The sequence below is a fragment of the Capra hircus genome, chromosome 23, assembly GCF_001704415.2.
Source record: "Capra hircus breed San Clemente chromosome 23, ASM170441v1, whole genome shotgun sequence".
In the NCBI taxonomy this organism is placed as follows: Eukaryota; Metazoa; Chordata; class Mammalia; order Artiodactyla; family Bovidae; genus Capra; species Capra hircus.
The window spans coordinates 24,062,871-24,088,616 of record NC_030830.1 but is presented as its reverse complement, the minus strand read 5'-3'; the positions used below and the strand labels follow the sequence as shown (position 1 = coordinate 24,088,616).

Genomic DNA, 25,746 nt, shown 5'->3' with positions numbered 1-25,746 from the left:
AAACAACCCCAAATAAGTTATCTCTGGGTCTGTTCATGATGCCCAGTATTCAGGCTTTCTCCCCACCTCCTCTTCTTCTGTGTCTCCAAACTTTCTCATTTCAGACAGTTGGTGGTGGGGATCCCCCTCTTTCTCTCTCACGTATTTTCACCAGCAAAAGGAATAAAAGGGCGGGGGGAGGAGCTGACATAATCACCTTGGGGCCCTTCTACAAGCCTTTGTTTGATTCTTGGGAAGCCCAGAGACATTAAGTGACTTTCCTAAAGTCCCTAAGCTAAAGGGTGGGAAGGACCAGGGCTGGGATCTCTTCTCTCCAAGCCCACCACCTTCTGGATACTCATGTCTTAGCAAATGTTTAATTTGTATTTAACTACTTTTGATAGGAAGAAGCCATGTTCCAAAATTAATAACAAATACAAGAATACAGATCGGGGTAACCAAAATAAACCAAAGCTTCCCCAAAAGCATTTTCCCCTAAATTTAAAGATTACTTGTGACTTCTATGAAGTGTGACTTGCAGAAAAAAAAAAAAAAAAAAGCATATGTTCCTGATTTCAATTTCTCCTAAAATTTGTCATGTCAGGAACTGCAGGCTAATTTTTTGCTGTCTGGTTTGGCAAGCCTCCAGAAGCTCCCAGAGTGGAGCCCAGTCTAAAATTCCAATGGGGCCATTCTTGTTACCTTGTTAGGTCTTGCGGGCAGCTGGGGAAGAGGGGAGAGGGCAGCTGTGAACCCCGTCAGGCCCAGGGGTGCAGTCTGGGTGGGGCCATGAAACATCCTGGGATCCATCAGAAGTCCAAATAGATGCCGTCAAAAGAGTTTTCTGGTATATTAAGATTGACTTTCTCCAGATTACACAGAAAAGTTTTCCCAGCAGAACTTTGTTTTAAAAAAATGATATGTTTTTCTCAATTTTTCAATGTGCTTATAGGCTTACTATGTGAGGGCTTACTATCTGCAGGGGCTCCAAAGATAAAGTGCAGCTGTTCTGGCAAAGTTGTATATGCTAGAGCATGATGATTCAGCTTCTGAAAATTTGCTGTGACTCACATCATAAGGGAAATTTGGGCACAGAAGGTGAATATTGACTAGGAACTTTCTTCTAATCCTGGCCGGCTCAGATGGTGCCAGCACTGAAAATAAAAACCATGAGGAAATCAGAAGACCCAGGAAGAGCATCACATAGCTCAGATTTGGCCCTTCCCCAATTTGAAAAAATTAGATCATCAGAAGAAGAAATGACAAGTTAAATGCTATTTTTTATATTAAGCAGTTTTGTTTTTTTTTTTTACTGTTCCTTAACATTAGGAAACAGTTGCCTGTTTCTTAACATTCTTGAGACACAGTTAAACACAGTACTTGGCTGATAAGAATGAGAAAAGCATTGTGTCCCTTTTTTCCTTCCCTCCCTCCCTTCCTTCCTTTGTTAAAATCACTGTTTGCACCACCTTGGATAAGCTCAGTATCAACAACCAGTTACCACAGACTTTGGACACTTATTTAAAAACACTGAGTCATTCATTCACAGCTCAACATTTAAAGAATCAGTGATAAAAAGTGCTTTTTGTTTGGGTATCATAAAAAGAGTTTTGTACAACTGCTCCCTAAGTAAGTTCTTAATAACCCCCTGAGATCAAAGTCATTTTCTTATGCTGTTATTTATTTATTTCTTTTTGGCGCATTGCAGCATGTGGGATCTTAGTTCCCAACAGAGATTGAACCCATGTCCTCTGCATTGGAAGCACGAAAGCGTGGAATCTCAACCACTGGATTGCCAGGGAATTCTCGGCCCCCATCCTTTGAATACATTTACAATTCATTTATTTTACAAGTTTTACAAATTATGCCAGCATACTTATCCATGAAACTCCAGAAAGCTAATGAGTCTCGTTGAGTTGGCAAATCCACACTCTGACCGGTTTTCAGTTTTCTCTTCATCCTTTCTTTTGGTGCAGAAGCAGATGAGTTTTTTCTTCTTCAGTTCAAGCTATGCTTTCAAATAGCTACAGTGTGAAATTATACCTCCCAAAATACTGTATCATCTGGCAAAAGCTTATGGAAGAAAGCCAGACATTGGATTCTCACTTCATTTAGAATAAGATCCAAATTCCTTGACAGGACTGAAGGAGCGTGTCATCTGCCATCTGTCGCCCCTTCTCATTCTACCAGTGGCTCAGATGGTAAAGAATCTCCCTGCAATGCAAAATACCCGGGTTCAGTCCCTGGGTCGGGAAGACCCTCTGGAGAAGGATATGGCTAAACCCACTCCAGTATTCTTGCCTGGGGAATTCAATGGATAAAGGAGTCTGGCGGGCTACAGCCCACGGGGTCGCAAAGAGCTGGACATGACTGAGCAACTAACTCTTTCTTTCTCATGCCGGAAGCCACCCACTACCCTCCAGGCATGCCTACTTTGGCTTGGGGTGCCAGACACTGCTTTCCACTCCAGGGCTTTGAAAATTCTGGTGTGTCCATCTGGAACTATCTTGCCCAACTCCTTGCGTGTCTGCTTCTTTCTTACATTGTGTCTCAGTTTAAATGTCACTTCCCCAGAGTGGCCTTCCCTCATCACCCACCTAAAGTAGAGCTCTCCGGCCTTCCCTGGTGGTCCAGTGGCTGAGATGCCACGTTCCCAGTGTAGGGGGTCTGGGCTCGATTCCTGGTCAGGGAACCAGATCCCACACACCACAACTAAGACCCAGCACAGCCAAATAAATAAATACATAATAACAAGAAAAAAATAAAAGTAGAGCTCTCATTGGGCAAAGGGTATAAACTTTCAGTTATAGGATAAATAAGTTCTGAGGATCTGAGGTATAATGGTGACCCTAGTTGGTAACGTGTGTGTAAGTTGCTCAGTCATGTCTGACTCTCTGCAGCCCCATGGACTGTAGCCCGCCAGGTTCCTCTGTCCATGAAATTCTCCAGGCAAGAATACTGAAGTGGTTGCCATTTCCTTCTCCGTGGTAACATTATATTGCATTTTTTAAAAGTAAATATGTAAGGTGATGATGAATGTGTTAATTTGGTGGGGGCAACCATTTCATGATGTATATCAAACATTTTTAAAATATTGTACAATTTTATTTGTCAATTATACTTTGTTAGAGCAGGAAAAGATAAAGCAGAACTCTGCCCTCTCCTCCCCCTGCAACTCGTCTCCGGGACAGACCCTGTTTGATTTGCTTCACATCCCTATCATGCCACTCCTGGGTCTCATCCAGGTTGCCCTGCCACACACGGCATTTCTGCCCAACGTCAGACACTGGAGCCTTTTCAGAGCCTTATTCACAAGCCGGAGGGCTGTCACTGATAACATGTTATTTATTTTGTGAAAATTCTGACCTTTTGAAATGAAGCAGGATTGGGTGGGATGAGTGTGACAGCATGTTGGCAAGGAAGGCGTGTGAATCACAAAACTAAGATGAGCGGTATGGACAACATGAACGCTAGAGCGATGGAGGGCGGGGGTCTGGCAGAAGGCTGCTGATAGAAGAGGAGACGGGGCTTGGATTTGCAGTAAAGAAATCAGAGGATAGATATCAGGCAAGACTTTTGAACTATTAGAACTAATATGGTGATTAGTTCATTCAGTAAGAAACCTAAGCTCAAGACTTTGGAGAGACGTCAAGTCAATGCAAAGACTACTTGAGTTTTGGAAGTGACAGCAGAGAGGGAAGGAAATACCAAAGGGAAAACCAGCCAGGGATGAAAGAGGACTTTTTGGATTTGTTTTGGAGTGCTTGTTGTTGTTGTTGGTTTTGAGGGGCGGAGATATAGATGGCTAAGGGGAGCAGGACAGGAGACCAAAGCCTGACTGTAATTAGACGACAACTTCCCAGAAGAGAGAGGCAGCCTGGGTGGGGAAGAGAGGAATTGTCGAGAATGACCATCACAGGATAGGTTTGTGGGGTTTTACTTGCCTCCTTTAGTCTTAGCATCATATTTGGGGGTTTAATTGCCTTATAATAAATTGCACATAATTTAAGTGTACAGTTGGATACGTGTGTGTGTTAGTCACTCAGTCGAGTCCGACTCTTTGTGACTCATGGACTGTAGCCTGCCAGGCTCTTCTGTCTATGAAATTCTCCAGGCAAGAATACTGCAGTGTGTTGCCATTCCCTTCTCCCAGGGGTCTTCCTGACCCAGGGATCCAACCCTAGTCTCCTGCCTTGCAGGCAGATTCTTTACCATCTGAGCTACCAGGGAAGTCCAAGTGTTGACAGGTATACACCCATGAAAGAATCATAGTCAATATGGTGAACGTTGTATGTCCTATGCCCTTGGACTCGCTTCCCCCTGCTCCTCCCCTACTATGTGTTACTTTCTTGTCAAGATAGACTAGTTTGCATTTTCCAGAATTGTATATAAATAGAATCATACAAGTGTTGGGTTTTTTTTTTGGTGTAGTTTCTTCCACTCAGTGTATCATTTTGAAATACGACCATGTTGTTGTGTGTATTCATTCTTGTTTATTGCAAAGTAGTTGCATTAGCTTTCTGTGGCCATTGTAACAGATGACCACACACTGGGTGGCTTTAAACAACAGAAATTTATTCCCTCTGGAGGCCTGAAATCAAGATGTGGACAAGGTTGGTTCCTTTTGAAAGCTCTGAAGAAGAATCCGTTCCATGACGCTCTTCTAGCTCCTGTTGCTGCCAGTAGTTCTTGGGGTTCTCGGCTTGTGGAAGGATCACTCTGATCTGTATCATAGAAACGGAGGATGGAAAAGGACATGGAATAGACGGACTGATGGAAGAAGGTGAAAAGATGAGGGCATAAGAAAAGTGTCAAGGGGAAAAGAGGAGAACGCTCCAACTTAGCCTTCCATCAGCAGTTTTAGTTTCTCTTGGGAGCAGTTTATGTGGATTTACGATTGTTTAAAATTTTTATTTATTTATTTTCATTGGAGGAGAATTACAATATTGTGATGGTTTTTGCTGTACATCAACATGAATTGGCCACAGGTATACATGTGTTCCCCCGCCCCCCCATCCGGAACCCCCCTCCCACCTCCCTCCCCACCCTACCCTTCTGGGTTGTCCCAGAGCACAGGCTTCAGAAAAAGCAATTTTTCTGTTCCAGCAAGCAGATTGCTCTCACCTGAAGAGGCCCCACCTACTCTGGGCAGTGAGTTCGGCGGATGCCACGGCTGAACACTAGGTGGCGCACTTGCACTCCCTGGGGTCTGGCATCCTAGGGCTTTAGGAAGCTCTGTGGCTGTGACACCCGCTTCTGCTGTTCTTGGGTGACTTCCCACAATTAGAAATAAAACTGAGCCTAACCCTCCCTTTCTGTCCTAGATCTCAGACAGAGATCTTTCCTAGATCTCTATGATTCCACTCATCTGCCTTTTGCAGCGCAAACCTTCTCAAAAGGGCTGTCAGTGGCTGCTATCTCTATGTCAAACTTCCCATGAGACCCTGCCCCCCCAACCCCACCGTCAGACGTCTGTCTCAGCACCCCGCTGCCGTCTTCAGTTTCCAACTGTGTGATGCCACACTTCCCTGCCTCACAGATGCCTCCTCCTCAGACTCCTTGGCTGGCCCTGTCGCTTCGAGGCCGTCTCCTCAATCTATCACTGTCCTTGGAACCATGACTTGCGATGCCAGGTCATAGGTATTGCTGTTTCCGTCTTGGTCTCCGGACTGCTTACTCTGGGCGAAGTTAGGGGATCCATCATGAGGACACTCAAGCAGCCCCATGAAGAGGTGGACAAGGAGGTCTTTTCCAGCAGCTGTGAGAGTGAACCATGTTGGCAGTGGAGCCCCCATCCCCAGTCAAGCTTTCAGATGAGTGCAGACCCTGCTGAGGGCTTGACTACAGCCTCCTGGGAGATCCCAATCCAGAACAACCCAACTAAGTTGCTCCCAGATCCCTGATCCTCATAAATTGTCTCGGGTAATAACTGGTCAGCTGGACTTCACTAAACTTTGGGGTGATTTGTTATGTAGCAGGAGAGAACAGATACACTCATGCCTACCTCTCTGACCTCATCTTTCATAGTTTCTCACCATGCCTCCCACCATGCTTGCCTGCCTGCTGTGCCTGAAGTCCACCAAAGTTGTTCCTGACCAAGGCCCTGGTCCCTCTTGTGAAGATCCTGTTACCCTGGGTCTTCTCATACTGTTTTTTTTCTGGTCAGTAAGGTCTTAGTCTGCTCTGACCACTCCTTTAGAGTTAACTATTGCCCCATCACCATCCACATTGCTCTTTTATTTTCCTTATATAATAGCATTCATTGTTAAGCATAATTAACTTTTAAATTTGATTTATTTATTCATTATCTGAGCAGGAAAATGCTTTTATGTATCATCACATCTTCTGTGCCTTGAAAAATGAAAGAAACAAAATAGGTGCTCAGTAAACATTCACTAAATAAAACAATGAATAAAAGCTTTTAAATATGGTTTATTGGAACCATAATCCTTAAGAAGATTTAATCAATTTCTGAGTCAAAGTCTAAATTTTTTTAAATGAGGTATGTTTGGCCTGTTGCCTTAGAATGTTGCAACTATGTTGAAAGCTTCAAAGGACAACATATTCAAACATAGCTGTAGAGTGCAGAGGGGAGGTGAACAAAGATTGTGGGGATCACAGTCAACACGGATTAACCTTGTGCTGACACATGGCTGCCGTGTCCAAGCAGCTCTGGTTGGAAGAATATTTCTGATACGGATTTGTTCTTCCAGAAGATTTTGGAAAATTGACAAGTTGCTACATACAATGGGCTTCCCTGATGGCTCAGATGGTAAAGAACCTCCTGCAATGCAGAAGACCAGGGTTTGATCACCTGGTCGGTAAGATCCCCTGGAGAAGGAAATGGCAACTCACTCCAGTATTCTTGCCTGGAGAATCCCATGGACAGAGGAGCCTGGTGGGCTACAGTCCATGTGGTTGCAAAGAGTTGGACACCACTGAGCTATGAACACAACACTATATATAAATAGCTCAAATCTTGATCCAATCCCCCCAGGACATTCAGAGTAATATCTACTTACATTTATATAAATATAAATATGTATTAAAATATATATTTAAAATATGTTTGTAAATACACAAGTATGTAGTGTATCTCCATGAAAATGCTGGATGATGTAGGGATCAAAGACCAAATGCAAATAACTTTGTAACAGATCTCTGTGTGTTTATGTCACAAATTACCCAGGAATGATACTCAACAGGCATGATTTTGGATTAAAATTGCCCATTTTGTTGTTTCTCTTACTAATGTAACCTCCTTGGTGACAGGGACTATATCTGGTTTGCTTATCCTTAGTTATCATGCTCCTGGAATACTGAATGTTCCCTATTAGATATAAAGATTCCATAACTGAATAGGAAAAGGGGTTGAAAACGTGAAGGAATGAGATTGTCTGAAAAAAAGAGAAAAGTTTTAGGTTATGGGTCAGAAGAGCAGCAAAGCGCAAAAAGAAGACTATTTTTGTGACACCAAGCACGTCAGATGAAAATTTCTGCTTAACTTGCTTTGACAGTGATAGCTGGTATTTTCATAACTTTTTTGAACAGATCAAACAGTCCATGATACTTTTTCTCCCTTTATTTATGTTTAGGTCTGAAACATTCTAGGAGGAGATCATGATTTTATACGTGATCAAAACAAAATAGATTGTTTTGCAACTAAATTTGCATTCTAATGAAATCATCAACTATACTCTGAAGAAGTTTATTAGTTTCACAATAGCCAAGATCTACATTTAGGCAAAGCACTTCATTGTTGGAGAACTTCAGAAGAGTGATCCTGCATGTCATGGGCAGCCCTGCCTGCTTTATTTAATCCTGAAAATCCTCTTTGCTTCTTCCAGATTTTTCTCATCCATGGGAGGCTTCCTCTGGCTGCCAGGCTGCAGAAACTTCTTCACGGCCGGGAGATTGCTGACTCTGGCTTTCAGGCCCTGCAATGCACAAGAGCACAGCTCAGAGTGCCGCTAAAGACCACCCCGTCACGGACACAAGCCTGGGACCCCAAGACCCTCCTAGACAAGGGCCAGCCAAGGCCCCTTCATCAGCACCAGGAGGAGGCTGGACACAGACGCCCACTAAGCCAGGAAGATGACAGCCCAATAGCGTTTTCCCCAGAGATGTCTTAGTGTAAGACCGTTCAACTTCCTGAACTTCCTGATTATCAGTCCTGTGGGTTCACCCTCGAGTGCGGTATGAGGAAAAGAAATGTGTCAGATAGCAAGACAGGAAAATGAAAATACAGGGAAATTGGGCTGGAAGTGAAGACAGAAAATATGAATGGTAATCCGTGAGGCAAGTCAGAACCAATCTGCTCTCGGAGGGGAAGAGAGACAGGCAGAGAGAGACCAGCATGTGAGAGAAGGAACAGGAGCTGAGGGGAGGAAACGACTCAGCGTGGACCCTAGCACCCCAGTCCCAGGGTCCAGGGAGCAGAAGCCGAGGTAGGGGGTGTGGCTGGCCCCCCAGGGCCATGGGAGAGCTCACCTTCAGCAGAGGGAAGCTGGCCAAAAGGCTGGGGTCCAGCTCTTCCACATAGTAGAGAAGTTCAACCAGGTGGATGTCAGCCTTGCTCAGCTTGTTGCCCACCAGGTAGTCTTGTCCGTGGCTCTTCAGCACCTGGGGAATGGAGGGGTCAGATCAGGGACGCAGGTCCTGGCAGGCTGGACCCCTGCTCCTCCCCTGCCCCTCACCCAGCCCCACTTCCATCTCTGTCCCTCGCTAGGTGGATGGGAACCTCAGACCTTCTGCTCCCCCTGACACATAAGCAACAAATTAATACTTGTGAAGTTAATGAAAGAATGATTTAAATTGTATAAAGATGACAGTGTTGGTTTAAGCTTTTCTTTTACATATAAGCCTCCTGTATCTTATATTTTTTTTTCAATTTTTCAGCTTGTGATTTCTGTTTAGCATGATTTAAGGTAGTTTAATTATGAAATGTTCTCCTCTTACATTTAAAGAGAAACATTACTACTAAGATGTATACTAGGTGTAATGATGGAACATTAATTTCTTGGTTTTGTATGACTTTCTTTAAGAGTCTGAGAGCCATGTCCCCAAAATTTGTAGATTATTTTCTCCTGAATAACTTTTCCTCTATCTTTTCGTCTCTACCCCACCACCCCCATATCTCATCCACCCCCAAAAGACTATTGCATTCTGCTGACAGGCAGCTGGTCTCATGTCTCCCTACACATGGTATCAGAGTACTTTCTGATGTATTGCTGACATCATGCTTCTCTTGGATCAAGGCCCCTGCACCATGTTCTGAGGATCCATCTACTCCAGGCTCCAGTGTGGCTCTCAGAGCTTCTGAAGCCCAAGTTCTAAGTATGTGAAATTCCATTGAATAGAGAATTCCAGATTGGCTCTGAGTAAACAGAAATTTGGCTGAAATATTATAATTTGGGTAAAACTGGTGCAATTTCCCTCATAGTTGACTTCTATAAAGTGCCCTGAGAATCAGACTACTACATTAGTATTCAGACAGGCTCACAGAGGTGAAGGTCAATACCCTATCAATGCCAAGCACTTTTTCCTTTGCCCTTTGATCTCAGTGCCAAAAATACTGAACAGTCCACTCACTTTTTCAAACGCAGGGAGATAACGGTTTGTTATGCTCTGTTTGATCTGAGCTATTTTGGCATCTTTTTGATCAGGTGGGCACAGTGGCAAAAGCAGGATCATTTCACCCAAATCTGCCACACCCTCTGAGTACATATCAATCCTGAAAAGACAAAATGACCAAATTGTCAGATATCTCCTGCCTTAGGTTATACAGTTTAGAAAGGCTAAGAGTGGGACATCAAGAAATGGCAAAGTAATTCACCTCCATTGCGTGCATTTTTCTATGCCAGTCATACCGTTATGACTTTTTAAATTAATTTAAACATTTCATTCCAGAACAAATCAATATAGATATATATGTCTAATATTTTTGTTATACACATGGCCAAATATAAGAAGAGCATATCAGTGACCCATCCAGAGTCACAAGAATGAGAGAAAAGGGTGGAAGCAGGGCAGGTAACCACGAGACCACACCTGGGTTTGCCATCTCTGCTGTGGTGTGGCCTGTCCACTGTTAGTGTGACGCATTAGTACCACCTCGGTCGTATCGAGAGAGAATCCTGGCACCGCCACCCCTGTCTCATCCTTTTCCCTCTCTTGTCCTGTTATAACACTCCGAGGCTCATCTGACTGCCCAATACCAGCGCTTCTTCCGGCTACACTGCCCAATACCAGCGCTTCTTCCAGCTACACTGCCCAATACCAGCGCTTCTTCCAGCTACACTGCCCAATACCAGCGCTTCTTCCGGCTACACTGCCCAATACCAGCACTTCTTCCAGCTACACTGCCCAATGCCAGCGCTTCTTCCAGCTACACTGCCCAATGCCAGCGCTTCTTCCAGCTACACTGCCCAATACCAGCGCTTCTTCCAGCTACACTGCCCAATGCCAGCGCTTCTTCCGGCTACTTCCCGTAGAATGTGGTTCACAGTGCTCTCCATACGCTGCTGCTGGACTCTGGCTTGTTTGCGTTTCTCAAGACTCTACCCAGAATATCCCCTGCAATACTGCATTTCTTCTTTCTGTGCTCACAGTGCATAGTCCAGGTAATTTTGTTGTTTTTCTGCCAAAGATGACTTCCCACAAGAGTGTCCTTAACTAAAAAGCTTTGTTGAAATATAATTCGCATACCAGAATGTCACCCTTTTCAAGTGTGAAACTGTGCAAGTGGTACAGTCTCAGGATTCTGTACCATCATCATTCTCTAATTCTAAAATATTAATGTTTTCATCACTCCCAAAAGAGATGCTGAGTTTTTGTTTTTTTTTTTTTTTTTTTTTTCAGGCATTCAACATTCCTTCCTCTCTCCAGCTTTGGCAGTTGCTAAACTCCTTTTGGTTTTATGACCAGGAATGTCCTGAATGTGCCAGACAAACGGAATCCTACAATATGCCTTGTTTGGGTCTGGTTTCTTTCTATAAGAGCATGTTTTCAAGTTCCATCCATGTTGTAGCATGGATCAGGACTTCATTTCTTTTCGTGGTCACATAATGTTCCGTCGTATGGATGTGCCTGCCTGTGTTCATCCATTCACCAGTTAATGGACATTTGTGCTGTCTTCGCTTTTTGAATGTTATGAACAACAGCACTATGAGCTTTTGTGTACAAGTTTTAGTGTGGTTGTATTTTTAGTTCTCGAGTATATTCCTAGTAGAGGATTGCTGAGTTGTATGGTAACTCTATGTATAGTTTTTTGCGTAACTGCCACATTTCATGATTCAATCATATAGTCCCATCACAACACAGAGGAGCCCCCCCCCCCCGCAAAATATGGCTGCAATGAATAAGTCAGGCTGCTACATGTGAAGAGTTAGTTGCTCAGTTGTGCCTGACTTTGCAACCCCATGGACTGCAGCCCACCAGGCTTCTCTGTCCACGGGATTTTCCAGGCAAGGATACTGGAGTGGGCTGCCATTTCCTTCTCCAGGGGATCTTCCTGACCCAGGGATAGAACCCAGGTCTCCTGCACTGCAGGCATTCTTTACTGACAGAGCTATGAGGGAAGCCCCTGGCTGCTATTGACATATTCAAATGTTCCAGACAACATTTGGGCTCAATATCTGCTAACCTTTGTCAAGCGACCAGTTCATATAAAAGACTGATAAATCAGGTCCCTGGTCATCATTCTCATAATTTCTGGAACTTAAAAATCAGCTCCTCTAGAGCCTTCCCTTCTAAGGCTTTATCCTCTAGACACTCAGATGCTTTGTCCCTTGTCCCTAACTGCTGGGGGGTGTTAAGCTCAAAAGGGCCTGAGCTTCTGGTGTCATGGTTCCACCATCCTCCCAGCTTCATAGTCCATCCGTGTTTGGAGACCTCCGTCACCGTTCTATATCCATGGTCCATATCTTCTTACATAAATATGTTAAAATGAATTTATTTAATTTATTTATATGACTGTGCTGGGTCTTAGTTGTGGCATGTGGGAACTTTAAGTTGCAGCCTGTGGAATCCAGCTCCCTGACCAGGGATCGAACCTGAGTCCCCAGCATTGGGAATGCAGAGTCTTAGCCACTGGACCACCAGGAAAGTCCTACCTAAATTCCTGGCTCCACTCCAAGTTTACTCTTCCCTCACCCTCACAGGTCTCTAGTACTGGACCTCAGTTACACCATGAAGGTCTATACTGCTGTTGGTCATGATCTCTGTGAGCACATCCTGCTCACTCAGGGAAGCCCCTAAATTGTTGCTATCAATCACAGATGAAAGAACAGAAAAAAAAAAAAACTACCGTACAGGGCTCTCTCCTTCATGTCTTTCCCGTAGAGGTTGTATTTGGTGGCAACGTAGTTGAGAATGGCTCTGGTCTGCACCAGCTTCATCCCATCAATTTCAACCATTGGCACTTGCTGGAACATCAAACTCCCATCTTTGGAAAGAAGAAAAGAAGTAGAGTGAGATGTTGGAGGAACCATGCTGTTTAATTAAACTGAAATTTTTTATGAATCAAACTTTTTGTTGAAATGGCTGAAGACATAAAAGGAAACAAAATTTTTGCTTGGTAGAATATCAGTAGGAACAGCATTTTGCTTTTAGCTTCCTGTAGTCCTTCTTATCAATTTGTCTCTTACTTTTCAATCTGTCATTTCACTTTTAATTTCGCATCCAGAGCATGGTATGTGTCTTTATTTTATGTACTTGACTTGCCTTCATGGATTTTTTAGGAACAATATAGGAGAGGTTCTACTAGCCGGTTGCCAAGTCAAATGAGATATTTCTAAAGTAAGCCTCCTGCGGTTGATGGCATTAAGGACAGTTCTAAGAGAAACTCCTACATACGGTGTTTTGTATGCTCACCAAATCCCACCCCCAGACAGTGCCTGGGGCAGCTCTCTTTTTCCAGCTCCATTGCTGCTGGCCCTTGTGCTTTATCTCCCTCCTCACATGCTCACCTGGACTTCGAACTATTTCAACACCAGCTGGTTATTTGAGTCTGCAATATTGCTACAATATGACCTTTTCAAACCCATTAATGAAAAGGACTCATGGCAATGGCTGGGCCTCTTTCTCTTCTCTTCTCTTCTCTCGGATGCATGTGTGTTTCCTGACTTTGGGTGGCAGGGCTGTGTGGCATCCTGAACTGGTGTGGTCACTCACGGTGCAGAAAGGCAGAGAGAGCACAGAGAGGGCATTCATGGGGCACCGGGGCTGGCTCCTATAGCAAATACTCACGTTCCAGCCCTTCTAAGTCCTGGGTGAGCTGCAAGACCTCCTCGAGGAGCCCCAACCTTTACCTTTAACCACGTTTCTCCCACTCCCCTGATGCATACCCACCATGCACACACATGGCATTGCTAGTATTCTAACCTCAACTGAAGACTTCCACTAGATACTCCTATCAGAGGAATTTAGTTCTTGGTCGTACCATTTTTTAACTTATCCAGGTCTTCTGGTTGTTCTATAAATTTCTCTTCAAACTGAAAAACAGAAACAGTCAATGAGTCTTTGTTATTTCAGTCCATAGTGCTCATTGCTGAACTTGAATGTCCCCTGTCTGGTGCTATGTAGAAGATAAGATTTCCAAGTTTGACAGCAGACAATGATTATGGCTTCTTGGAAATTCAGATTAGAGCCACCAAGATAAAAGTGTGGCTTGTAGCACATAATTGCTTATTCTGCAGGTTCGGGGCCCCTCCATACTGTCTCTATCTCTGTCAATCGTTAGACATGATTTGGGAGGAGGATGTCACTGGAGAGAACTGATAGCAAGTTCTAGTTATGGAGTTTTAATATCTCTGGAAAGCCTTTCTCTTCCTATAAGGTCAGGACAGGGTATTGCGTGTCCCCCAGCATGGAGTATCCATGGGGTCAGTGACCCCAAGATGTCACCAGGGGCCTCTGCTGTATATTACCTCCTTCCATTCAAGTTTATATTTTAAAAGGGGTCTTGATGGTGAGGGACTTCCCTTGTGGCTCAGACAGTAAAGAATTTACCTGCAATGCAGGAGACCTGGGTTCAATCCCTGGGTTGGGAAGAGCCCCTGGAGAAGGGAATGGCAACCCACCCCAGTATTCTTGCCTGGAGAATTCCATGGACAGAGGAGCCTGGTGGGCTACAGTCCATGGGATTGCAAAGAGTCGGATATGACTGAGTGACTTTCATGTGTAGATTCTTGATGGTGAAGAGTTTGGGAACTGGGAGTTTCTAACTTGCTAAACAGTTTGCTGTGGATCTGCATGAACTCACAGGGTCAGTCTGTGCAGTCGGCATCTCCCCCCGTCAGGCTGGGCTGGACAAGAGGAGGCCTGGCTGCTCCCAGCGTCTCAGCGCCTCCTGTGCTGAACTCATCCCACCCAGGAACTCTGAACACATCCTTGAACCCCAGGGCTGGACCGCAGGGAAAACTGTTGGTTGTTGATTATTAGAAATTAAACAACCTGGAATGGCACTGTTTGAATTTTTTGTGTGTACTTGTTTCTTCACATACTTGAGAATGGATCAAGCATGAAGCAATCAAGTGTTATCTGAGGCTTAGGTAAACATGCTGTTAGGAAGCTAAGGGAGCACACTAGAGCTTCCCTTTGAAGAACCCCACCTCACCTGCAGCCCTCCTTTACTGCTCTCCTCTAAGGGACCGAATCTCCAGAGTGTGTCCCCTACTCCCACCCCGGGGAACCCTCACAGAGTTGCTGGGTCCCTCTGACCTGGGCTGAGAAGTGTTTTTCTCAGTGACACCTCTAGAGGGCAGCACTCAGCAGAGTCCCACAGAAACCTACAAATTTGCTGCTGGGAATATGGCATTGTAACTCTAAAACGTTTGGGTGTCCTTCTAGGTGCTCCCACCCCCTTTTAATCACCCACACACTGTCTGCATCCTCACTAGAGTGTAAGCTGCCCAGGGGCAGGGACTGTATCTGTCTCATTTGTCCCTGTATCCATTCAGTTCAGTTCAGTTGCTCGGTTGGGTCCGACTCTGCGACCCCATTGACTGCAGCACACTAGGCCTCCCTGCATCGCCAGGTCCCGGAGTTTACTCAAACTCATGTCCATTGAGTCGGTATCCATTAACCAGCTTCATTGTATGTCATCTATATGCTTATCCCCCGCACCCTTGTAAGAATTTGAAACATCCCAGATATCACATATTTTCATTTAAATACTTCAGTGTGTATTTCCAAAATATAAAAATATAAAAACTATTAAAAGTAACACGGTACGTTACAATACCTAACACATTAACAGAAGTTACTGAATATATCTATTGATATTTAATGTTCACATTTCAAATTGTTGTATAACTGTCATATATAATATTTTACAATTTTAAAAATCAAATTCCAACTTAGGACCGCACGATGTGATTAGTTTCTTAAATTTATTCTAATTGTTTATTCTGTTTGAGAGGAAGAAAATTTAATAATCCATAAGAACAAATCTGTTTATCTCTTAATAGCTGACAAATTTTCTTTAATGAAAAACAACAGGTTATTTAGAAAGAAAAGTCTCCTAGCTTACGTGAGAAAAATAGTTTGATACTGTCAATTTATGTCTGACTGGAGATGAAACCTACCTCCACTCCGGCTGCAGCCAGGAGCCACCGAATGCATTCCATTCTGCCACGTCCATTGAAGTAGTGTAACTTGGGCTTCCCCGCCATGATAGCAGTCCCCTGCTTTCTCTAAACACTGATGAATGAATGAATGAATAAGTGAATGAATGAACAAAGATAAAACCTCAGAAGTCAAATGCACTTTACGATATATGGCTGAACAGCACCAACAGTGCTGAGGAAGTGTCGACCTCCTTCATGGCAGAGTTGGAAGAGTCCCTGGAATGTCTTCCTTGGTCCATATTCTCACTCCTTTAAACCAATCATGGAAAATTGTACCAAGCCATTCTCCAGTCTCCACAGGGTAAAATCTGATTGTCTTGGCAGGCTAAGAAGTAAGTCTGTGGTAAGGATGATGGGTGGGTATTAGAGAAAGGACTAGAGAACTAGTATATATGTATTTTTAATTAATGCATTTATTTGACTGTAACAGGTCTTCTCTGTGCCAGGCAGGCTCTTCTTTTCAGTTGCACCATGTGGGATCTTTAGCTGTGGCAAGGAAACTCCTTAGTTGTGGCATGTGGAATCTAGTTCTGTGACCGGGATTGAACCTAGTCATTGGAGAGCATGAAGTCTTAGCCACTGGATCACTAGGGAAGTCCTGAGCACTAGTATTTACTGAAAACCTCCTAATGGTCCTGCTCCAATGTTAACCCCTTTGGATGTTTAATCCTCACAACAATCCCGTGAAATAGTGTTTGTGGTTTTTTTAGTTAATAAAACCAAAGCTCAGAGGTTAAGTGTTCACAATCATAATCCAGTTAGTGATGGGTGTGGATATCCACACCTAGGATTAAAATGAGGACAAGGCTGGAACCTACACAGATGCAGGCCCTGGGATCCTGGGAGGGAGGGGCCTTGGAGCCAGAGGGCTTCAAAGAGAGTGAGGAGGAGGAAGTGGAGACAGAGGCCACGTTCAGCTCCTTGGCTGTTACACTGCATTAGTTCAAAAGCTGAAATTAAGACTCAGATTTGCTTAACTGTTGCTCAACAATCTTAATTCTTTCTACAGGCTTGGGATGCTAAGTCCCTCCATTTTCTTGCAATTCTAGATTCTACCTCTCTGCGTACATCTTCTATCTAGAACAAGGGGTGTTGCTGCATGAACTTTACAGTCTGGGATGGATCCGACATTTGTTCAATGTTTGTCACGCAGTGGGCATTGTCAAAAATTTATCTTCATTTAACCCTCCCCAAATCACCTGCTGTGACGTTTGTCATTGCTCTCACTTTGCAGTTGGGAATATTGAACTTTCTAGGGTAGCTTGCCCAAAGTAGGTGGCAGACTTGGGATTCAAAGCTACTTCTATATGAACCCAAAGCTTGGTTTCATTTTTCCATATTAGTGTTTTTCCTAATGTGCATGACAATCCTTCAGTGGACTGTGAAATCCACCAATTTTTAAAGTAGAAGAAAATAGGAAATATCAAAGTCCCTTCTATGTTCAAAAGGTAACCATCATTCCATGAAATTTTAGTTTTGCTGTGTGTATGGGTAAAGGAAAGCACATGGGCACAGTTATCTGGTCATTGCAATGGTAAGAGATACTTTGGTTGGGTCCACTCAATGGAGTTATAAGCCCTTGGTCTACAGCAGCCTGCCTGAAGGGTGGACACAGCAGGGGACCAGAGAATCAAACTCAAAGGCTCTGGACAGAACTGGTTCTGTTATGACTGAATGGAAACATACAGGACTCATTAAAAGCAGGAATCCCAAAGCCAGGATGTATGGACAAACAGCTGCATTTTCTATGCAAATCCCAATGTTTAGAAAGCACTAAGATTCTCTTGCAAAATTTTGTTGTTATGGAGCTTGGGACAAAAATATACTTCTCTTTACCCAATAATCATCTCCTGAAAAGTATACACGACTTGAATTTTAGATGCCAAATGTTTTCAATATCCACATTTTTGATGTGAGATGAACGGTCTAACCTTTGGAAAATCAAGGATCTCTTGGAAACCTATTTATCTCATCTGTCTGGAAGTTGAGATTGTGTATATTGTACTTTTCTTATCATGGGGAACAGAGGAGCTGTGATTCAGCAGAATTCTGAGAAGGTGTCGCTGTGAGGTGGAAGTCACAGATCCCCCTCACACTAAGCTCCTTCTCACACTAAACTCCCTTATCCAATAACCAAGGATCAGGTTACAAAGGGAAATGAATTTTAAAATTACATAATATTTATCGTATCTTTCTTATAATATCTTTCTTCATCTTTTGACGGCTGGGGCAAATGTGATATAAACCTCCTGGTCCCCAGAAAATGAGAACTAGAGAGATTCAGTGACTTGCCATCTGTCACACACGTGTGTTCCCAATTCACACTCAATATCTAGCAAGTGTGTCCACCTCTAGGACAACTCCAGGAAATAGCTTCTAGTAGCCTATTATCAGGAGGAGGAAACTTGAATTCAAAGAGCTGAAGCTACTTTCCTAGCTCACTCGTTTTGTGAGCACTAGGGTCCTTTGAAGGCATCTTCTGACTTCTGATCTGGGCTCTCACCCCAACCAGGTAACACTTAGGCCCTCTCTCTGTTGATCTCTGAGACCCTCAATATTAGTTTGTTACCCATTCAGAATCTGTTAGTCAATTAATTAAATGGGAGAGAAGGAAACATTAAGTTCATGAGTTCCTTTTTTGTTAGCTAATTCTTAGGGGCTTGATATGAGCAAGCACAAGCTGGAATCAGGATTGCCGGGAGAAATATCGATAACCTCAGATATGCAGATGACACCACGCTTATGGCAGAAAGTGAAAAACTAAAGAGCCTCGATGAAAGTGAAAGAGGAGAGTGAAAAAGTTGGCTTAAAACTCAATATTCAGAAAAATAAGATCATGGCATCTGGCCCCATCACTTCATGGCAAACAGACAGAAAAACAATGGAAACAGTGAGAGACCTTTTTCGGGGGGGGCTCCAAAATCACTGCAGATGGTGACTGCAGCCATGAAATTAAAAGATGCTTGCTCCTTGGAAGAAAAGCTATGACCAACCTAGACAGCATATTAAAAAGCAGAAACATTACTTTGCCAAGAAAGGTCCGTCAAAGCTATGGTTTTTCCAGTAATCATGTATGGATGTGAGAGTTGGATCATATTTAAAGTTGAGTGCCGAAGAATTGATGCTTTTGAACTGTGGTGTTGGAGAAGACTCTTGATATTCATTTGGACAAATAGAAGGTCAAACCAGTCAATCCTAAAGGAAATCAGTCCTGAATATTCACTGGAAGGACTGATGTTGAAGCTGAAACTCCAATATTTTGGCCACCAGATATGAAGAACTGACTCATTGGAAAAGACCCTGATGCTGGGAAAGATTGAAGGCAGGAGAAGGGGACGACAGAGAATGAGATGGTTGGATGGCATCACTGACTGGATGGACATGAATTTGAGCAAACTCCAGGAGTTGATGACGGACAAGGAAGTCTGGCGTGCTGCAGTCCATGGGGTCACAAAGAATCGGACATGACTGAGAGACTGAACTGAACTGAACTGATATGAGGAAAAATGCATAAAAACATACCTTACTTTACCTGAAACCCTAAAAACTTACTATGAGTAAATTGAGCACTAGTATAACTATATTTGACCTTCACAAGGAGGTAGGCTTATATTCCCTGAAAGGAATGTGTGTGTGTGTGTGTGTGTGTGTGTGTGTGTGTGTGTGTGTGTGTGTGTGCTTAGCTGCTCAGTCGTGTCCGACTCTTTGTGACCCCATGGACTGCAGCCTACCAGGCCCCTCTGAGCATGCAATTCTCCAGGTAAGAAAACTAGAGTGGGTTGCCATTCCCTCCTCCAGGGGATCTTCCCAATCCAGGGATCAAATCCATGTATCTTGCATTTCCTGCATTGGCAGATGGATTCTTTACCACTGCGCCACCTGTGAAACCCAAAAGGAGTGTATCCTGGGATAATCCAGTGTGAACTAAAGGAGTTGTATCTGGGAGCTGGTGGGGAGCAGGGCCCTGATGACAGTGTTTCTTAGCAGAAAGAAGGAAGGCTTAGAGGCAAAGCCTAACTGCTTTCCTTATGAGGTACATACACTCAGGGGGGTTGTTTAATCTCTTTACCTCAGCATTCTCTTTTAAAATATAGTTATATCTACTAGTGAAGGCTGATGAGAAAATTTAAGTATGAAAAATTCATAATAGGGACCAGGAAATTTCCCTCCTGCTCCCAGTTCCTGGGAGATGGGCGAGTCTCTGAGCACACTGGGCAACGTGTGTCTATTTACCTCTTGACTCAAAGGTCTTGTAGGCATAAGAATTTATACATATTTAGATTTTTTTTAACTAAGTCATGCTGGTTCTCTTTTTATTTGGTTTGTGTGAAATGTTAGTGATGATCACTGATTAGTTACCCTGGATTGCATGAAGTTTTTGGCAAAGATTCAGGGAGATACATCTCAGCATATTTCCTTCTGGCAGCCCCAAGATTGTAGCTGGCCCCTGGTTGAAGCATGCACCCCCGCCTTGCCTTGCCCCTCAGGCCTGGCCCTGCCCCACTCACTCCCTGTTCTGGACTCCCTGGAATTTTTCCTGCCCCATCCCTCACCCCCTTGGCCACAGCAGGAGCTCAGGGTCTCACTCTCAACACCTGATGGAAAAAGATCCCTTCTCTCCAACCTCTGGCTCCTTACCTGAATATGCAGACCCTTCACTGATCTTTCTTCAACACCTTATTTCTGGTTGATGTGTACGCGTATTTCCTCCTCTTAACAAGTTTCCTTCAAACCTTCTAAGGCCTTTTTTTTCCCCCCAATATTATTACTTACAATAGCGCATTAACTCCTGCATTCCAATTCGAACGACTGGTGCCTTCTGAAAGTGAAAGTGTTAGTCGCCAGTCGCTCAGTTGTGTCTGACTTTTTGCGACCCCATGGACAGAGGAGCCTGGCAGGCTACAGTCTACAGGATTCTCCAGGCAAGAATACTGGAGTGGGTTGCCATTTCCTTCTCCAGGGTATCTTCCCAACCCAGGGATTGAACCCAGGTCTCCTGTATTGCAAGCAGATTCTTTACCATCTGAACCACTGGAGAAGCTCTGTACCTTCTAGCCACGTGAATGTCTGTGCTTTCTAAAAGCTAGTTTCTGCTCCCATATTATTTAGTTTTCCATCCAGACCGCTTTTGGAGTTTTGCCAAGAGTTGTTGAAACCCAGAGAGAGAAGGGGACTTGCCAGCTGGCTAATCACAGCACAGAGCTTCTGTTGACATTCAGACTTATTCCTATAATAATAATATGTCTTAATTTTTAGTCTTCACAGCCCACATAGTTTTACAACGTCACAGTTTGCACCTGTTGTGTGTTGACTCTGTCTATGGAGAAACTTGCTTCAGCAAAAACATCTACTCTCTCGTTCGCACTAGTCATATTCTCCGACTGTCTAAAATGCTATCATTCTTTTTTCTCTTCACATCATGAATTTTTCTCAGATCTAAGTTCTCACGCTTAATGTTTTACGTTCTTTATTTTTACACTTCTGTAAAGCTATATCCAACAAAATTAGACTAAACAACTTAAAAAGTCCCTTAAACCACGATGTGAGTACAAAACAGTTTTTCTTGTGCCACGGGCACATTATACTGACATAAAATCAGTACTTACCTTAGGACTGTCTGTCTCCCACTTGGCTCAGCCCCTTAATGCCAGGTCCACATGTGTTTATAAGCTGCTGTTACAGTCGACTAACTCCGCCTCTTTCAAGAGGGCAAGGGCTCAGTTAGGGAAAAGGCTCTCCTACCGTGTTCAGAGCTGCAGATTCCATGCTAGATTTAAAAAAAAAAAATGATGAGTCATTCCCTTATCATGATGCAACTAGTTAATATGTTCCTTTCAGGGTTGGCAATTAAAGATTAAACACAAAATTTCAAGTTGTTGGACCCACTCTGCCAGAGGGTGAAATTTTGAAGGATGACTTTTTCTTTCCTTCAGCTTTTTTAACCATGAGAAACAAATTGAAATATAGTTAATTACAATGTTGTGTTGGTTTCAGGTGTACAGCAAAGTGATTTAATTTTATATGTATATATAGTCTTTTCCAGATTCTTTCTGCTTATCTGTTATTGCAAAATACTGAGTATAGTTCCCTGTGCCAATACATCCTTGTTGCTTGTCTTACATACAGTAGTGTGTATACGTTACTCCCTAATTCCTAGTTTATCTCTCCCCCACCTTTCCCCTTTGGTAACCATAAGTTTGTTTTTTAGGTCTGTGGATCTATTTCTGTTTTGTAAATAAGTTCTTTTTTTTTTTTTTTGCATTTCACATGTAAGAGATATCATATGATATGGTATTTGTCTGACTTACTTCACTTAATATGATAATATCTACGTACATCCATGTTGCTGCAAATGGCATCATTCCATTCTTTTTTCATGGCTGAATATTATTCCATTATATATCTACCACGTCTTCTTTATCCATTCATCTGAAGATGGATATTTAGGTTTCTTCCTTGTCTTGGCTACTGTAAATAGTGCTGACGTGAACATGGCACATACCTTTTTGAATTCAAGTTTTCTCTGGCTATATGCCCAGGAGTGGGATTGCAAGATCATATGGTAAGTCTATTTTTAGTTTTTTTAAGGAACCTTCCTACTGTTCTCTATAATGGTTGCACCAATTGACATTCCCACCAACAGTGTAAAAGACTTACTTATTTTCCACATCCTCTCCAGTGTTTATTTTTTACAGGCTTTTTAATGATGGCCATTTTGACTGGAGTGAGGTGATGCCTCACTGGAGTTTTGATTTGAATTTCTCTAACAGCTAGTGATATTGGCATCTTTTCATGTACCTTTTGGCCATCCGTTTGTTGAATTATGCTTCTTTGAAAAAACTTAATGTGAGGTTTTCGTGAATCGAATGCAAGGACTAGGGCAGATGATAAACCTCTACTGTGGGGACACCAAGGAGCTGGTGTCATTAAAGGGCATGGGCGCCTCTGAAATACTTTTTACGTTAGGTTGTGGATAAACTACAGGACACTCAAATTTAGGCACACAATAAATAATTTTTCAGAAAAGTATGCTCTAAACACTGTATGAAATATTACTTACTGTGTATCAGAAATTCACATTTAACAGGTATCCTGTATTTTATTTTAGCTACTAAATCTGAGGGAGGAAACAGACTTAACAGGCTCCATCTTTCAAGCAGGACTCCATCTTGGGCTGGACTGTGGACTTTGAGCTATATGCCCAGTATTTATGGAAACGACATACCAACTGGAAAACCAGGTGCCAGGATGGAAGAGCCCCAGGGCTCATACCTAGACTCTCCATCACCTAAAAAAATACCCTAATTAGCTGTGTAACTGAGTAGAATTATAAATTCTATTATGCTTATTGGGGTATGACAACTGGCCTATTGATAATTGTCCACTGTTAACTACCTAGGCTTAAGGCATATGAATCCTGGGTTAACTTTGATTATATCTTTCGTTTCCTTTGTTCAGACTAGTTTCAGGGAATTTGGTGGGGGCGGAGTGGTGGGTTTGGGCACGTACAATTAGGGAACAAAATGTTTTCAGAAAAACTGGTCGGGGTCCTTGGCTAAGAGGAGACTCTGCCTTGGGCCCACTGGTGTAAAAAAACCGCACTCCACTGTCTGCATTGGCCTGAGTGAGTTTGTTTCCCGGAACGCATGGCTACAGCAAATCTGGCAAAGCAAATTTTATACTTTTTCCTCCCTGCCTCACTCAGATCAGCTTCCCTTCTCTGTGGACCTTTGTTCACGCTATTTGCTCTGTTCAGAAAAATACTTTAGAGCTATCTTGAGCTCCTACCCTACTTCCCCTATAATGTCTCTTCTTACATTACCTTGACGCTATATGTTTTGATATTAAATTAAATTAGGACTCCCCCTAGAGCCTCCAGAGAAAATGCGGCCCAGTCTGTGCCTTGACTTTGGACTTCTGGCCTCCAAAAGTGTGAGAGAATTCATCCTGTTGTTTAAAGCCCCCAGTTGTAGTGAGCTGACACAGCAACCACAAGGAACCAACGTGGTCCTGCTTACTCACCTATAGGATTCAGTTCAGTTCAGTTTAGTTCAGTCGCTCAGTTGTGTCCGACTCTTTGCTACCCCATGAATCGCAGTACGTCAGGCCTCCCTGTCCATCACCAACTCCTGGAGTTCACTCAGACTCACGTCCATTGAGTCAGTGATGTCATCCAGTCATCTCATCCTCTGTCGTCCCTTTCTCCTCCTGCCCCCAATCCCTCCCAGCATCAGAGTCTTTTCCAGTGAGTCAACTCTCCGCATGAAGTGGCCAAAGTACTGGAGTTTCAGCTTTAGCATCATTCCCTCCAAAGAAATCCCAGGGCTGATCTCCTTCAGAATGGACTGGTTGGATCTCCTTGCAGTCCAAAGGACTCTCAAGAGTCCTCCAACGCCACAGTTCAAAAGCATCAGTTCTTGAGCGCTCAGCTTTCTTCACAGTCCAACTCTCACATCCATACATGACCACTGGAAAAACCATAGCCTTGACTAGATGGACCTTAGTTGGCAAAGTAATGTCTCTGCTTTTGCATATACTGTCTAGGTTGGTCATAACTTTTCTTCCAAGGAGTAAGCGTCTTCTAATTTCATGGCTGCAATCACCATCTGCAGCGATTTTGGAGCCCCCCAAAATAAAGTCTGACACTGTTTCCACTGTTTCCCCATCTATTTCCCATGAAGTGATGGGACCAGATGCCATGATCTTCATTTTCTGAATGTTGAGCTTTAAGCCAACTTTTTCACTCTCCCCTTTTACTTTCATCAAGAGGCTTTTTAGTTCCTCTTCACTTTCTGCCATAAGGGTGGTGTCATCTGCATATATGAGGTGATTGATATTTCTCCCAGCAATCTGGACTCCAGCTTGTGTTTCTTCCAGTCCAGCGTTTCTCATGATGTACTCTGCATAGAAGTTAAATAAGCAGGGTAACAATATACAGCCTTGACATACTCCTTTTCCTATTTGGAACCAGTCTGTTGTTTCATGTCCAGTTCTAACTGTTGCTTCCTGACCTGCATACAGATTTCTCAAGAGGCAGGTCAGGTGGTCTGGTATTCCCATCTCTTGAAGAATTTTCCACAGTTTATTGTGATTCACACAGTCAAAGGCTTTGGCATAGTCAATAAAGCAGAAATAGATGTTTTTCTGGAACTCTCTTGCTTTTTCCATGATCCAGCAGATGTTGGCAATTTGATCTCTGGTTCTTCTGCCTTTTCTAAAACCAGCTGAACATCAGGAAATTCACGGTTTACGTATTGCTGTGCAGCAAATCCTACACAGCTCATGACTGCATCCATCCCACAATTAGTAAATTGCTCTTTAAAAGGAAGAATTATTTTTCTCAATATAATTACACTGTTCAATCACACTAAAATTTTATAATTTATATAATTTACAATTATAGCTCCTTAATTTCATTGAATGTTCAACATTCTAATTTTCCCCATTGTCTCATAAAGATTTTTTGGTACTTGGTTTCTTTGTAATAGGGCCCAAGCAATGCTGTCATTAGAGTGATATGAATACATATGTCTTGAAGACTTGGATGAATGAATAGAGCTGTCAGGCAGATGAGAGTGGGTGGGGAATTCCCACAGTCCATGAAAGAGGAAACATAACAGGCTCTATCTTGAAAGCAGGACTCCATCTTGGGCCGGACTGTGGACATTGAGCTTTATGCTGGTTTCAGTATCTGTGGAAATGACATACCAACTAGAAAACCAGGCCCCTGAAAGGAAGAGCCCCAGGGCTCTCCATGGCCTAAAAGAATACCCTGATTATCTGTGTAACCAAATAGAATCATACATTCTATTATGGTTATTGGGGTATGACCAAAGGCCTATTGATAATTGTCTACTGTTAACTACCTAGGCTTAAGGCATATGATCACGGGTTAACTTTGATTGTATCTTTCTTTTTTCTTCATTTAGACTAGTTTCAGGGAACCTTATAAGCATAATATAATGTATGATTCTATTCGGTTACACAGATAACTAGTGTATTCTTTTAGGCCACAAAGAGTCTAGATACAAACCCTGGGGCTCTTCCATGGTGGGGGTGGGGTCCTGGTTTTCCAGTTGGTGTGCCGTTTCCATAGATACTGGGCATATAGCTCAAAGTTCTACAGTCTGGCCCAAGA

The 25,746-nt window shown here is 43.1% G+C and overlaps 1 protein-coding gene across 1 annotated transcript; it reads right to left on the bottom strand.

The window, feature by feature from the left end:
• LOC102173702 (glutathione S-transferase A2) lies at nt 7,547-21,352 on the bottom strand. The gene is made up of 7 exons (XM_005696422.3): nt 21,215-21,352; nt 15,567-15,681; nt 13,421-13,472; nt 12,292-12,424; nt 9,571-9,712; nt 8,470-8,601; nt 7,547-7,916 (listed from the first exon to the last, which is right to left on the bottom strand). Exons 2-7 carry the CDS (start codon nt 15,651-15,653, stop codon nt 7,791-7,793), a joined length of 672 nt encoding a protein of 223 aa, XP_005696479.2. The 5' UTR covers nt 15,654-15,681; nt 21,215-21,352; the 3' UTR covers nt 7,547-7,790.